The 16271-nt window shown below is 39.7% G+C and overlaps 1 protein-coding gene across 2 annotated transcripts in view; it reads right to left on the reverse strand.

The window, feature by feature from the left end:
- Positions 1 to 16271, reverse strand: part of MEGF10 (multiple EGF like domains 10) — a 163242-nt gene that overhangs the window by 116784 nt on the left and 30187 nt on the right. For both annotated transcript variants that reach the window (XM_045075557.1, XM_045075559.1), the window contains exon 2: positions 4801 to 4934. In XM_045075557.1, the coding sequence (XP_044931492.1) occupies positions 4801 to 4916 (116 nt within the window). In that variant the 5' untranslated portion in view covers positions 4917 to 4934. The remainder of the gene's footprint in view (positions 1 to 4800; positions 4935 to 16271) is intronic.

Raw genomic sequence — 16271 nt, forward strand, 5'->3', positions numbered from 1 at the left:
ATTTAGGATTCCAATTCAACAAACAGTTATTTGAACATCTCTGCAATTCCCGCCCCCAAAGAGCTCTCAAGAGGGGCCAGCCCATAATGCTAGAAATAACACAACAGGGCTCTGATAGAGAAATACATAAACACAAAGACAAAATGTATTATGCTTTGTGCATTTCTCTTCCAGCTTGACTCCTCTGATTCAGAAGGGACTGAAAACTAATTTGCACGTTGATCACAAACAGGCTTCTGGTGAAGTCTATGGGGGAAGGGCTTTAAGGCTTTTAGGCTTTTCACACCAAATTTCCTTCCTATTGGTTTTTATACATTCTTTTTCTTTTCCATACAATCTTGCTCTCCCCCACCCCCGCCTGGCCATTTTTAATGGTATTCTAATCACACTACAGAATTTGGAAAACAATATTTTTAGGAGACTGAGAGTTCTCTGACTCTTAAATAACCACCAACAGCATTTTGCTGGCTTTTTTATAGTCCCTAGGGGTTTTTTAGCTTTTTGTGTTGGTTTAGTTTTTCGGCTTTTATCATAATATAATCACACTATGCACATAATTCTGAAAATTACTTTTAAACTTGAGTGCATCCTAAGCAGGTTAGTAAATAATGAATATTCTTCAAATTATGACTGCCAAATACTCTGTAACTGACTATACCTGATTTGCTTAATACCCACCTACGGCTGAAGAATTAACATGTCACTTTTCAAGGGGCCACTTTGTGGAGGCTGTGTGCTTGCCTTATGAAGGAAAAGATCTCTGAGGGCAGGCCAGCCTCCTCTGGGTCTTTATCACCACTTCCAAGCTGCTGTTTGAACATAATCAGTGCCTCCCTCTGCTAACCGTCCACACCTCTGTGTTCCTCATCAGCGGCTCTCAAGTCAGAGCGGGAAGGAGCCTTCTTGACTGTCTAGTCCAATCCTGTTTTTATCACAAATGAGCAACCCTGAGCTAGCAGTCAGCCTAGAGCCAGCACTAACACCGTGTCCCCCAGACACCACGCTGACCCGTGCCACCTCTCAGATGTCATCAGAACATCTGAAGCTTCTGAAGCAGACAATGAGTGCCAAACTGTGGTATAAAGGGAATCTGATCTCAATTCTACACTATTTTCACCACAGAGATGTGTAACTCTTCACCTCCTGCTTGTGTGCTTAATCTTCTCAAAGACACTGAAAACATATCATCACCGGGACTTTAACCTATTAAATATCATCCAGGGAGAAACCCCAGCAAGATTTAATTTAAGGTCAAAGAAGGGGGCGGAGGAGGGAGAGGGAGGGCGGGGAGAAGCCATCATTGCTTGGCCACATTCCAAAGTGGTTAATTACATTCTATCTGCCAAAATGATCTTGTTACTTTAATCAGATATGGTAATAATCATCATTCCTTATCTCTGCTCGCTTCAGGACTTGCTGCTTCAATTATTACCACTTCTGTGTGCCACCTCCCATGGGGATGGGCCAAGAATGGTTCTCTTCTCTTGTGTCTTCTTTAACAGAAACCCCAGTAGATGCTGACACGTAAACTCACAGACCAGGGAAAGGGGATGTGGAGAAGGAACAGATAATTCGTGGAATTATCAGTTTCTGAAAGGCTGCTGCATGGGATTCCTTTAATAACAAGCACCCCTTGTGTATTTTAAGTGATTTCATTTTCCTTAATTTCATTTTCTGTATGACTTCTAAGAACCACAATTGCTACATGAAAATGAGGCCTACTTTTATTTGAAAATAAATGATTCAGCAGGCTTGGGGCAGGGCCTGAGAGTCTGCATTTCTGACAGGCACCCAGGTAGGGCTCAAGTCACAGCCCCACAGACCACACTGTGAGAAGCAAGGCTCTGGCTGAGTCCATTTGATCCAGGTGGGGTTGAGATAAGGTAAGCCTCAATGAGCCCTACTCAGCGCTACCACCAAGAATTCTGTCCTTGACCTTCATCCTCTTCTCCCCCTGTCCATTCAAGCCCCAATTCAGGTCTGAAAATACAGAACGTGTCCCCTGCACTCTTGTTGGATCATTTTAATTTATGCTCCTTCCTCCATTCTTATCACGACCATCACACTTTCTTTTACCTTTCTTCCAAGAATAATTACCTAGTGTTAAATAGGAAATGTATCAGTAAGAAAAGTATGGCTGTCAATCCTTCTTTCTAGAAAGTCATAGAAAAAAAATACAGTCAAAAAAAAAAAAAAGAAAAAAAATACAGTCGGGAGAAAAAAAAATCTCCATCATGTCCCTAACTCTTTCACCCTCATTTTCCCTCCTCATTAGTAAGTGTTTTAGAGGTCACTCTAATCACTTCTGCAACAGTGGAAATGCATGAGGTTTAGAGACTACTGTGCCCCTTGTCCATCCTCTCCCACCCGTTCCCCCACTGGCGTCCGTATTGAGCCATTTCATTGCCTGTCAAAAGGTGAGTGGACTCAATCAACAGTGATTTATCCAGCACATGCCCTAAGCAAGGCAGGGTTTTGGACCCTGGAAATTATCCCTAGTGAACAAAGCATGCAATTATGTGTTGCCAAGTTTTGTTGAATAATGAGGAGGGAATCAGGATGAAATGCGCATGTCTGAGTGGGTGCTGGGTTACCTGAAGCCTGGCTTCTTTTCTCTTTCTAGCCTTTTCCTCAGGGAGTTCACCCGCTTACGTCTCGTCTCATCGAGCTGGAGACTCCCGATTCTGGGCTCCAAAACGCTACCAGACCCATTTCTCAAAGCGACGTGACAAGGCACCTGCACTCATCTCTTCCCTCTTAAATCAGTACTCTTCCTTTTCTTTTTCGTATGTGCAATGACACCTCCAGGTTTTCACAGAGCAGGTTCATTTTTTTTTTTTTAAGATTTTAATTATTTATTTGACAGAGATCACAAGTAGGCAGAGAGGCAGGCAGAGAGAGAGGAGGAAGCAGGCTCCCCATGGAGTAGAGAGCCTGCTGGCTGCTGGGCTCAATCCCAGGACTCTGGGATCATGACCCGAGCAGAAGGCAGAGAGAGGCTTTACCCACTGAGCCACCCAGGCGCCCCACAGAGCAGGTTCTAAATCTCACCTCTGCTGACTCCTACCCATCCTACAATCCACGTATGAACAAGATGTGTTGATTCTTATCTCACAGTATCTTCTGAATGTGATTATTTCCTTCTATTCCAAAGGGTTCATCCTCCCAGAAGTTCTATCACCAATGGCCTCTCCCTTTTTGAAATGTGATAGGTAACCATCCTTATATTCACTGATTCATTTTTAATTGCTTGAATGGATATTTATTATGCAGTTGGTAGCAGAAATGTTTATGGGAGGTGCTGTGATGACTGTAAAGATAATTAATAAGAGGTCCTTCCCCTTTGATTCTATATAATACAGTTAATATCATAGATACATAGATCTTGATTACATGTACATATTTCCTCTATAGCTTAAAGTTTCCTAATGATACGTAACTCCATGGATGGATCAGAGAAGTGGGATTCTGTTACCGTGATTGTAAGCCTGTGCCTAGACATGGGGAAGCTGTCACTGAAAAAAATAATGCTGTGAGTGAGGGACCAGGGTGCCCCTACAATAACATAGCTGCTGGGCCTGAAAGGCTCTGGGTGTGCTCATTTTGACCTGTGCTGATGACAGTGACAGGAATGTGTCCCCTGTGTTGTGCTCCCCATGGTGCTGAGGAGAACAGGGCAAAGAGACAGAGAGTTTGATGAAATGGCACATACAGCTATCAAAACTACCTATTACTCTGGAGTGCTCGAGCGGACTAGAAGGGTGCCACCTTCTCTCTGGAAAACTGACATTTGCAAGGTGACCTGTGGCTAACGATGCTTCAAGAGAAAAGCAAGTAGCACAGTGGAGCTGTACAAACTACACTTGACTATACTGTGGTAGCGCTAGATGGTTTGTCCTATTTTTCTGTTCCAAAAACTGACTCTGAGCTCTCTGACAATGACCTATTGGTTGTCCTGCCTCTGCTTCTCCCACTGCATAATGCCTTCATCTGCATACAACATCATCTGCTTTTATGTAATCTAATCTGTCTTGCCTTCCTGCAGTACTGGGCTGATTCTAGATCTGTTGCTCAAGACCCTCAGCAGTCTGCACAGCACTGGCTTCAGGCCACCTTCCATTCCTAGAACTCCACGCAATCACTGCTATCCGCTCCGTCTTATTCAGGTCTCTGAGAGCATCTTAGCTGACATTACATCCATGCACCCTCACCAGTGCCTCCAGAAATCATGTCACCCTTTTCAGGCCACATACAGCCCAAACTTTTTGCACTACACATGGCCACCCTTCAGTACATTATTTCATATTGTCCTTCACCACTCACCCATTGGTTCCCATGCATAAGTCCAGCTCCCCCAGATTATTGCAAAATAGACTGAGAGCAGGGAGATGTTTGGGAGATCATGTGAATGGAGCTAGTAATATTTTCCCAGCATGCTACAACTACTCCTGTGTTAGAATCAATAGATCAAAATTTTTTCACTTTATATGCCATAAGAGTGAGGGCTCATGAGTTCAAACCCCACCCTGAGTATAGAGATCACTTTAAAAAGAGGGGGTTAAGTTTATCTTCAAAAGAACAATAAACAACAATACCAGTAAAAACCTAACCTTAGGAAATAGGTTATCCTTCAAATTCACTTTATATGCAATAATACTAATTTATTATTATAACTACTGGTATTTACATAAAAGTAATTCTATAAACTCTTCTCCAAGTCTATTTTATATATCAGGTTGATAATACCAATATATAAAAATAATTAGAAATTATTTCTCAGACTACTTTCAAAATGATTACCTTTCCCAGTGGCTGCACACATTAGGGTCTTCAAGATTCAGTGATGATGCTGTCCTGCTCCAGAGGCATAATGAGAAACAGATAAAGCTCAGGCATGGGTTCAAAGAAATAACCATTTTTTGGGGAAGAAAAACCTACAAGAAAACAAAAATCCAAATTAGAGAAGCATGAAAATGACCCAAACAGAATTCTTTTCAGTACAACAACCATTCAGAACCTGTTTGTCACTAAGGCTAAACCACACATCACAAGCCATGTGTTTAAATAGAAGGGTCACCAGATTTCATGGTCCAAGAGAGAGGTATTTCTTGTGCTGTGCAGGGTGGTCACCATTTTGTAAATTACAAAAATGTGCAAATCATCATTAATTGCCACTACAACAAAAGCCCTTCTCATCCATGCCAACCAACATTAAAGGAATCTTCCCGAACAATTCGGAGCAATGCAGGCTTCCAGACTCTTTCACCAAGCATATTTCCCTTCTGGAAGAAGAGGGCTCACAGAGGAATCTGGCCTCATTTGTCCTGGAGGGTAAAGGATGAAACAGAAGCTCCATTGACTCAAGAGAGAGGCACCTCAGGCTCAAACTGAGATTCATTCAAAAATCCATTCCCTGGGCACTGAACGTCTTCTAGGTCTGCTCTATCCTAGGCACCATGCAAAAACTGGGCATCAAATACAGATACGGTTCCTGCCCCTGGCCATTAAGATGTGTATAATTTCATAATCATCATGTTCATTTCTTACATTTAGTGATTCCAATTCCCCATCTGCTCAACAGAAACAAAACCAGCTAAACCAGAACCAGAAGTTTGTTTGCACGTGTACAGAAAAATATGTAAGTCTGTTTAGAGGTCTGTGTTAGAGAAAACCAACATCGTGTTCTTGAGAGGAAGAAGGAACACAATGGAAAAACAAACAGCAGCATTTTTGCCAAAAAGGCCCACAAAGGAGACACAAGATGAAGGAGAATGTTCCATGCAGAAGGAATCAGAGGGAGGCAGGGTCAAGCACACTTTTGGGAGCGCAAATTAATTCAGCCGAGAAAGAGACGGGCATATCACAAAGGTTTGGTACACCATTACCAAGTTCATGAACTTCACCGGGGGAATAACACAGATGCTGCAGGGAACTGAGCAAATCTGCGAGACTTTTCAGACTTGGATTCAGTAGAACTTGGTGACTAAATATGGGATTAAGAGAGAGGAGTGTTTGCTGGAAGAGCCCCATGGATGGAGTGTTGTGCCCTTCACTAAGATGAGAAGCACAGACACCCTCCCCTTCTGGGAGGAAGAAGCTTTAGTTCAGTTTTAGATACAACAAGTTTGAGATTCCCAGGAGATACTCACATGAAGTCATCTGCAGGCATTTACTGAACACCTACTATGTGCCGGGACTCACCAGCTCGGGTGTGTCACAGCAGGCACAGCCTGTGCCTGAAACTCACACCCATCTCCTCACCTCCAGGAACTTACCATTTAGTCAGAAGGAAATGTTTAATTGCCACACTTAAATAAAATGACTTTATGAAATCGTTGTAAAAATGGACACGGGAATACAAATAGCTGATCCATTTACTACTTAAAAAGAGAATAAGTATTAACCTGCCTATTGGTAAACTAGGAAAACTAGTAACAATAGGTCAGATCATGTGACTGAAGCAGTTATTTTCCAGATGAGAGCTAGCATTTTGAGAAGTTACACTAACTTTTTACACCACAAGGGACAGAAACAAATGGGAGCAAAATTTATTCAATAATGACCTTGTAGTTTAAAAAGATAAGTTTATTCAGATGCCTGGCTATTCCCGTTCGTGAAGCATGGGACTCCTATTTAAAAAAAAAAAAAAAAGATTTATTTGAGATAAAGAGAACGCACGTGTGTGTGAGAGCTCTTCCTCATGAGTCAGGGAAGTTGCAGAGGGAGAGAATCTCAAGCAGACTCCCAGTGAGCATGGAGACTCCTCAGGACTCAAACTCAGGACCTTGAGGTCAAGAGCTGAGCTGAAACCAAGAGTCAGATGCTTAACTGACTGAGCCACCCAGGCACCCCAGAGTGTGGGCCTCCTGATCTTGGGCTCATGAGTTCAAATCCCACCCTGAGTATAGAGATCACTTTAAAAAGAGGGGGTTAAGTTTATCTTCAAATGAACAATAAACAACAATACCAGCAAAAACCTAACCTTAGGAAATAGTTTATCCTTCAAATTCAAGACATTAGATCATGTGAAGAAGTACTCAGTCCTTTGGAATCATGGCTGTTTATAAGGATAAGTATATCAAGTATATCATGACAAGTCACCTGCCTCTAACTGCACAAAGACTAAAACTAAAGATAACATTTGCTTTAGAACAAGGAAATATTATCATGAATGTGTAGGACAATGAAAAGATACTGCAAGCCACAATAAGAGGTTGTGAAATCTTTAAAAAGGGGAGTTTCCATCACCACAAAATATATTCTAACATAAAAAGCATAAATGGGAGGCCAAAATAGGGTTTAAAAAGCAATTCAAATTATTGGTGTTTGTCATGAAGTTGTAAAAGCTGAAACTCAACATTATAAAACCAAAGAAGTTTTTCCACTTAACAGGAGTGACCAAGAGTGATGATGATGATGGTTAATAATTTCCTGACTGATTGCTGGGGGCCAGGCCCAGGGCGGAACATTTTATGTGCATGATCTGTCCAACCCTCACTGCCATTTACCTAAGAAAAAGGTGTTTTTATGATCCCCATTTCACAGTTGAAGACATGTAATATACTGCTAATATTTTCCTCATTCATCAAAAAAAGCAAACCTCTAATATACTTAGTTGTAACAAACAAGCATGGCAAATATCTGTCTCATTGTTTTATCTACCTCAGGATAAGCGTTTTGTTGCTGCAAAGTGTGAAACATGTATATTAACTTTCATTCTCTCCTCAAAGACAAAATGAGAGCTAGTCAGCAGTAATCTGCCATCTACTTACCAACAATTACCCCAAATTGGAAAGTTTATATCGTGAGTCACCATCTTAGACTCAAACCATTCATTTTCCAATTAGAAATGTTTAGTCTGTAAAGTTAGAAATTGCTGCAAGCAATGAATCAAACTGCCAAGAAAAAGAAAAAAGGTTGTGTGTTTTCCTTTAATGTAAAAATGTTAATGTTAATCTTTTTGAAGCCTTTCTTGCTTTGCACTTGATGTGAAGCTCTATGAAGTCTTTAACCTCTCTATGAGGATGGCAGGAAGAAAAAAAAAGCAAAATTTGGTCATCTTCCCTGTGCTTTTGAAATTTGGCATAGAAAAAACCTAACTGCATTGCCAAGTTGCTGGAGGTGTTTACAGAAGGGAAAATATAAGGACATTTTAAAAAATGTATATATATATCAGCGGGTCTCATTCCCAAAGGATTTTCCTAATGAAAATAAGAAATTAATGGAGTTCTACAATAATCTGCATTAGAGCATAAAACATCAAAAGCAAAAAGAATTGCTAGACCCAGATGCAGGGATCATGCAACTTCACATAAACAGGTTAAAACCCTTTGAGAAAATAATTCAAATGTTATATACTGTGGAGGGATTCATAGACATGTCAATGAGCTGTAGAAGTCTATAATACATTTCACTATATTCAAAAACACAGATGCTTCTTCCTTTTGTTCTGTCTCTTGTTGAATAAAAGGCACTGAGAGACACAACCCAAATAAGAAGTGTCCGGGGCATTACATATACTCTTTCCCTGCTTTATTTGTTTTCTTCTATAGGTTTCACTGAGTAAAATTCATGTACCATTTTTCCTTTGTATCTACCCTGAAAGAAGAAAGTTCGACACAATTTTCTCCCCATTTCTCTCTTTTAAGCTGTGCTATCTTGTCTTACACTATAATCTTCCACTTTGGAGCACAAATGAAAACAAAACACAATCTTTAAAAAATAGAATTATTTCAATTGAAAAAAAGGTAATACAGTAGTGATTTGCTTCATTAAAACAGACATTTGGAAAATATTCAAAACTCTAAATGGAGAGTTCTGCTACCCCCCACCCACTCAGTCTTCATCTTCAAATAACTTTCGTTATGGTTCCATTTAACAAAATTTAAAATGTTAAAAAAAAAAGTCATTTGCATGAACCCCCTAGTGCCAAACTTGATTGCATTCCATATCATTCACTTAATTATTATGGAAAAATCAAAACAGAAAATCAGTACAACTGATTAGCATTGCTAAAGTGCTCCTATTAGAAAAAAGAAACACAGCAGGTAGAATTAACTCTTGCTGTCTACTAGGAAGGGAGGCTTTGCTTAGTCTCACAAAACCCACAATAAATAATCAGGTTAAATACACTCCTTACAGTGGATGAATCTGGGTTCTGATGATAGGGAGTAGTTGATCAGTGTATTAGGGAGAAATAAATAATGGGGCGTTGACTTGCTAATTTATTTTTGCAACAACAGAGATATAAATGATGCCAGACAATCCTTTCTGCCTTTCAAATCTATTTCCTTCCTAGAATCATTAAGAGCACTGATAGAAATAACTTGGGTGCCCTCACCCAGTTTTTTCTCAAACTCATTTCCCTAAAATCATCTCACAGTTTTCTAAGCGAAAATAAATTTCACGATTAAGAATAGTCACATTTCCACAACCCCCATCCCTTGATCACCCCATCACATTAATCAATAAATAATATACTAGCTTTTCCTCAGAAAGGCCACCCAAGTAGCATGCTGTGTTCTTCCTGGAGCTTCAAGCCTGTGAATAGAGTATCAGAGCTCCAGCTCAGAGGTACCAAATATGTCAATGCTTACTCATGTCACTTTTGATCTCAGGGTCCTGAGTTCAAGCTCCATATTGGTGGTAGAACTTACTTTATAAAGGGGGGGGCACGCCTGGGCAGCTCAGTGGGTTAAGCCTCTGCCTTCAGCTCAGGTCATGATATATATGTTGCTTATAAAACATATATATATGTTGCTTATAAAACCATTATAAGTTTGTAGTATAGGGACATATATATATATGTTGCTTATAAAACCATTATAAGTTTGCAGTATAAGATTTAATAAATGTTATTTATAATTTATAATTTAATAATTTAAATTTATAATAATTCATAATTATTTTATATATTTATTTATTTTGTTTTTATTTCTTTATTTTTATTTTATTTATATTTATTTTATTATGTTATTCATTTATATATTATATATTTATATTTATATAAATATAATTAATTATAATTAAATTTACAATAATTTAAATTTATAATTTATAAATTATAAGAGACATATATATGTTGCTTATAAAACCGTAAGTTTGTAGTATAGGATTTAATAAATTTTTTATATATTATAAATATATATAATAAATATAAATATTTATATAAATATATATATGTATATATATCCCTAAACATTAGCAGGAAGTTGAGTGTTTCACACCAGTTTTGACATTCACTAGATACTTCACACCAAACAAGAACTGGACAAACCCCGAGGATGCCAGGCGCTGGGCCGGCCACCCTGAGGAAGCTCACCAACCACATGAAGAATGGCCACAAACAGACCATTTCAATACAGCACAATGCCGGCACAGTTAAGCCCAGAAGAGGCTGTTGTGGGAACAGAGAGGTACAGTCTCATAGACTTAACCTGCCGAAATCACACGTAATATCTAGGTGGCATTAAAGGGTAGTTTGAAGGGACACCCTGATCACCCACATGTCCTCAACTTTGGGTAGTACTACGAAACACTCCTATGAATCCCGCCCCCAGGAATGGAAAATTCCACAAACAATACTCACTAAGGATTGAAGCTCAAGCAACTGTGGGGACCATGGTGACTTATAAGGCACAGTCTCAGCCTCAACACGTCCAAATCGACTAGGGAATGAAAATTCTAAATAAGCTATTATTTTGCCAAATTAGTTGACATAGAAATAGATGACCAGGGTTTTAAGAGGAGGAAAAAAACCAATGTGAGAAAGAAAGTTTCATAAAAGAGGTCGAATATGAACAGAAGCATTCAAAAGAAAAAGAACTAGAAATCTCTGAGTATCTACTTCATGACTTGCACCTCACATATGTAATCTCATTGGCTGAGATTAAATGTTTCACTTGAAAACCAACAATTAGAACAGCAGAGATTTGAACCAATCTGGCTGATGACTACAACATCTGTGATCTGTTCTTGGCATCACATCCGGGTAAAAGGAAGCCTTGAGTAAATGAAAACCATGGCAAAGGGCCATGAGGCAAAGAGAGAAGTGGGAGCCAAGATTGCGGGTGGAGAGCAGGAGGACTTGTAAGGAATCCTGAGAGGCAGTGCTAGAAAAGTAGGCAGAGCTCAGTGATAAGGGTCTTGAGCACCAGGCTAAGGAGCTCATATGGTTTTATCTTGCCTGCAGTGGGGTACACTGAAGTCTTTGAGCAGGGCACATTATTATATGAAAGAGATGTTTCAGAGATTAACACAGAGAGGGTGTGCAAAATCCAAAGAAGGGAACAGGGACTGGAGGCAAAGGAAGAGGTGGAGGTTGTGCATTCAGGGGTGGGGTGGAACTGCCCTTGGAGGGAAGGTAGACTAAGGGAAGTATGTGAGAAACCAGTGAAAGAATTGGTGAGACTGGGAGAAATTACAGAAAATAGGCTCAATACCAAGGACAGCTGGCAGCACCTGGGTGCCTCAGTCAACTAAGTATCCAACTCTTGATCCCAGCTCAGGTCTTGTTCTCAGGGTTGTGAGTTCAAGCCCCACGTTCCCGCTCCAGGCTGGGCATGGAGCCTAATTAAAAGAATAATAATAATAAAATAAAAGAATACAAAATAAAAATTAAAAATCTAAGAAAACAAACTTCTAATGTTGATCATGAAAAAAAGAAAGTAAAAAGACCCAATATCAGAAATACAAAGAGAGACATAAGAACAGACTCAAAAAAGATGTTTGGGGTGCTTGGGTGGCTCAAGCAACTGACTCCTAATTTCAGCTCAGGTCATGATCTCAAGGGTCCCAGGACCGAGCCCCACATCAGGCTCTATACTCTATGTTGAGCATAAAGCCTGCTTAAGATTCTCTCTCTCCTTCTCTTTCTGTTCCTCCCTGCCCCTCAGCTGGGCACTCTTTCTCATTTAAAAAAAAAAAAAAAAGGACAGCTGCTGTGGCTTAAACCATTATGAATTGCACTTTTATTTGCTTGGTTCAGTCTACTTATCTCCTTTTGTGAAACAATACCTCTCTTTTTTATAAGAAAAAGAAATTTCAAACACCGTTTCTCATTCCAGGGTTCAGCGAATAAAATCATTTTGATTTTCCTAAACTTCTCATGACTTAATATTCCTCAATAACATTCCCACTAATTCTTCTCAATCTGGGGTCCTAATTTATTTGGCCTGTCCACAAAAGAAAAAAAAAACTACTCTATTAGCCCCATTATAAGATTTACTCTTTCTTTCCTTTTTCAACAACTATGCCTTGGCAACCCTAATTATACCCCAGGGTTGTAGCCAACCTCCAGGCTGACCTCCGACTATCCCTGCCTTGTGTCAGACCCTTTCTTGATGAATAGACTGTGTAACCAATAGGATACGGCAAAAATGACAAGAGTGTAACTTCCAGACCTACATCATCAGAGGCAACACGGTTCCCTTCTTGCTTTTCAGACCGCCAGGAAGCCAGCTGCCATGTCATTAGGACACTCAAGCAGCAAGGCGAAGCCTCACGGAAGGTGTCCCACCACCAGCCACACGAGTGGATCCTGCAGCCCCGCCAAGCCTTCAGGTGACCGTAACCGCCAATGACGCATACTATGACCTCGTGAGATCCTGAGCCAGAGCCACCAGCTGAGCTTCTCCCAATTTCCTGACACACAGAAACTGAGGTAATGCAGCAATAGAAAACCACTACATCTCTATTTTAATATGTCTATACCAAAAATATCTTGTTGGACTTCCAAAATGCTCTCAATAATGCTCACAATTTTGTTGGTATCTTCAGGAGCATCAAGCAGAAACAACCTGCAAAGATTCTGAAATCTTTTCTCTGCATTGTAACTCCTGGCAGGAGCCCCTTGACTTTTAATTACAGTTTCAGTTATTTTGCTCTGGGAGGCATGACCTCGAGATGCCTGTGCTCTGAGGTGTAGCTGCTGCTTTTTCACACAATGTCGTGCCCTAGATTATCCTGCCACTTACCCTTAACCATTAGCATTTGACTACCTAGAAGAACTGACCTGCCTTGTGATAACCAGGAGTTCATCATGTGCTCAGTGCTACTGGTCACTTACAAAATATTGAATGAACGGATTCTAAACTTTTCTCTGGGTTGCTTTTTCATTTACAAATAAATGTTCTTTTTCCTTTCCTGCCTTTGAACTAGTTTTCCATGATTATCTCTGATAATATATATAAATTGTATCTGAAATAAATACATAAAAATTTATTGATAGAAATAAAATATATGTAAAATAAATAAAATTTAATTATTGTTTTAATTTTTTAACTCTTTACTTTGAAACAATTTCAAATTTACTTGAAAGCTATGAAAATAGAACAAAGAATGACATTCATCCAGACTCACTAGCTGCTAACATTTTGCCACATTTACTTTACTACCATCCACTTACACACACACAAACCTTTAACCATTTGAAAGTAATTTGTAGTTTGCCACTATCCATTTACAAACACACACACACACACTTAACCATTTGAGAGTAATCTATACATGAAATTTTGCCCCCTATTCCTCTAAATATTTTAATGTGCATTTCCTAAGAACAAGACATTCACATATGTAACTACAGTACAATTACCTAAATGGAAAAAAATTTAACATTGATGCAATCCAAATGGAAAAATTTAATATTGATGCACTATTATTATCTAATCTAGACCTGATTCAAATTTCATCAACTGTCCTAATCATGTCATTATTTTAATCATCTTTCGCACAGTCATTTTTCAAAGGCTTTGCTAAAAAACAGACAACTGTTCTTTCAATCAGCAAACCCTGGCAAAGGCAGCCTTTGCCCTCAAAGAGTTTACAGTCGAATAGGAGAGTAGTATCATGTCTATGATAATGACAAAGCAATGTAAAATGGGATTAGGGTCCAAGAGGGTTACCAAATAAGTATGTAGAGTTGAGAAAGTCTTCCCAACTGGTGCATAGACATAAGAGAAAGCAATGTTGCAGGTTTTGCTGATTACATGGAGCAAGGAAGGGCGTACCCAGAAGAGCCACTAGGAACAAAGGCATAGAAAGAAACTTCCCAGAGGGAAAGGCAAATGGGCAAGATTGTCTGGAACATAGGGTGGAAAACCAAGTGAGTGAAAAGGAGTTTTAGAGCCATGTCAGGAATGGCACTGAATATCATGGTTTAAGATTGACCTGAGGTAAAATACCCAAACACCTCATGAGACCTCAGGCAAAGAATGAATGTATTTGAGAGAAATGAACTAGAAAACAGAACTTGATCAGCCCAAGAAGAAAGAGAGACCTACTGTCTTTTTCCTTCTTTTAACCAATAATATGGATTGAAGAAGCTGACTGTCAGGTTGGACCAATCCCTTGACATAATACCAGCAGGAAGAAAATCCAGTTGTAACAGAATACATGACAAAAAAGGTAGTTTCCTTTAGACAAAGCCAAATCATAATACAATGGAAAAGGAGAAAATATATCTCTCTGACATACAGCAGGATAGATGGGTGTCATCAGAATCTTAAGTCTTTCCTCGCACATGGGGTCAGAGGTGGATGGAGACAGGACTGGGAAGCCTATGTAGTTGCTCGGTCCCTCTCTTGGGAAGGTCCTTTGCAGTGATGCATAGAGCTATAGTAGGAAGGATGATGGCACTCACTCTGCCCCCATCACTGGCATGACAAGGGCCACCCATATGTCACCTGGTCATCTCTGGGTCATTGTACTAACACTCAGTTCCTGAAATACTATTCAGGCACAGCTGAACAATCCAACTCAAAGCTTCCTTTCCCTGAAGGTTATTTCTCACATAAGAAAACACAGAGAAATGAAGACTCTATGAGGGAAAGACTATCTATGGGACCAAGATTTTAGAAAATTTTCCTATCAAATGCATCTGTCCAGATTCTATGAAGGAGGGATACACACACACACACACAGCATTCCTCTTTTTTAATATTTCATAACAGGCCAAATAATTTATATTTGTAACAGTCATTTGGCTTCCAAAAGTTTCCAGTGCACTACACATATCTTAGGGTCCAGAGAGCTTTTGTACTAAAAAAGAGAACAGAAAGTTAGAGTTTAAAGCCTTACGGGCTTCAACCAAAATCCTTTCATTTTTATGGAAGAAATAATTGGAGGCCCAAGTTATGGTGACTCAGCTATATCACAGAGTAAGTTTGTGAATGGTCCAACTCTAGAACCCAGAAGTCAGGCCCCCTGATTTCAGGCAAACCATCTTCATCCAGTGACAGTGCCACTTTCTTTCTAAAATAACACTCTACTTGTACAATGGAGCAAGAAATTCTTCTTAAAATGCAAATTCATTATAAGCTAGATCCTGCAAGTGATTAAGCTATCTTCTGGCCAACACTGAGAACCTGAATTAGAACATACAAAAGGTAGGGGTGCCTGGGTGGCTCAGTCGTTTAAGTGTCTGACCCTTGATCTCACTTCAGGTCTTGATCTCAGGGTCATGAATTCAAGTGCCCTGTTAGGCTCCATGCTGGGCACATCACCTACTTAAAAGAAAAGAGAAGAAAAGGAAAGGAAAGAAAGTACAAAAGGTATTTCCATATTTACACTGTACTGATGTTTAAAATAATCAGGAACATCGGGACTCAACTGCCATTCTTCCCAGGGTTGCTCAATTCAGAACCACAAACCCAGACCAGGATACAGAATGACCACAGGGATGGCTCACAGCAGGCATGGTCACAAAAGAGTCTGGACACTTTCATCCTCATGGTTTTAAGCCCACATGGTCAAAGGCTTTGAAGAGTTGAGGCAAAATGTGAGGAAATTGCTGAAGAAATGTAAGTAGGCGGAAGAACATAATTATTCAAAGTTGCGTTTGGCCCAGCCATTAAGGAGAAAATACTTGGGCAGCCTTCCCTCCCACCTCAGCTTCCTCGCCAACTGCATATATATGTAAATATGAGAAGCCACAACCCAAACTCCAACTTTATGACTCTTAAAATAGGGCTTTGTTTTAGTAGATGAAGTACCACATGCTGAAGTAGCAACACCACTTCCTGTGGTATCTAGACAGATCTTTTATTCACAAAGTGACCCTGTCTGACCCTGAATAATGGTTCGAGAACAATCTCATATTGATAGGAAATCAAGGGCCATTCCCCATACTACTTTCTTCATTCACATTATCCATCATTCTCTCTTCTAATGTCCCTGTGTCTCTGTTCTTATCTTCCTCTGCCATTTTTAGGGTAATTCAGGATCTGTATGCAATGGGGACAGGAAAGTATGGCAACCAAGGAAAATTCTAG

The sequence above is a fragment of the Mustela putorius genome, unplaced genomic scaffold (genome assembly GCF_011764305.1).
Source record: "Mustela putorius furo isolate JIRA1106 unplaced genomic scaffold, ASM1176430v1.1 tig00000145_pilon_pilon_pilon, whole genome shotgun sequence".
Classification (NCBI taxonomy): Eukaryota; Metazoa; Chordata; class Mammalia; order Carnivora; family Mustelidae; genus Mustela; species Mustela putorius.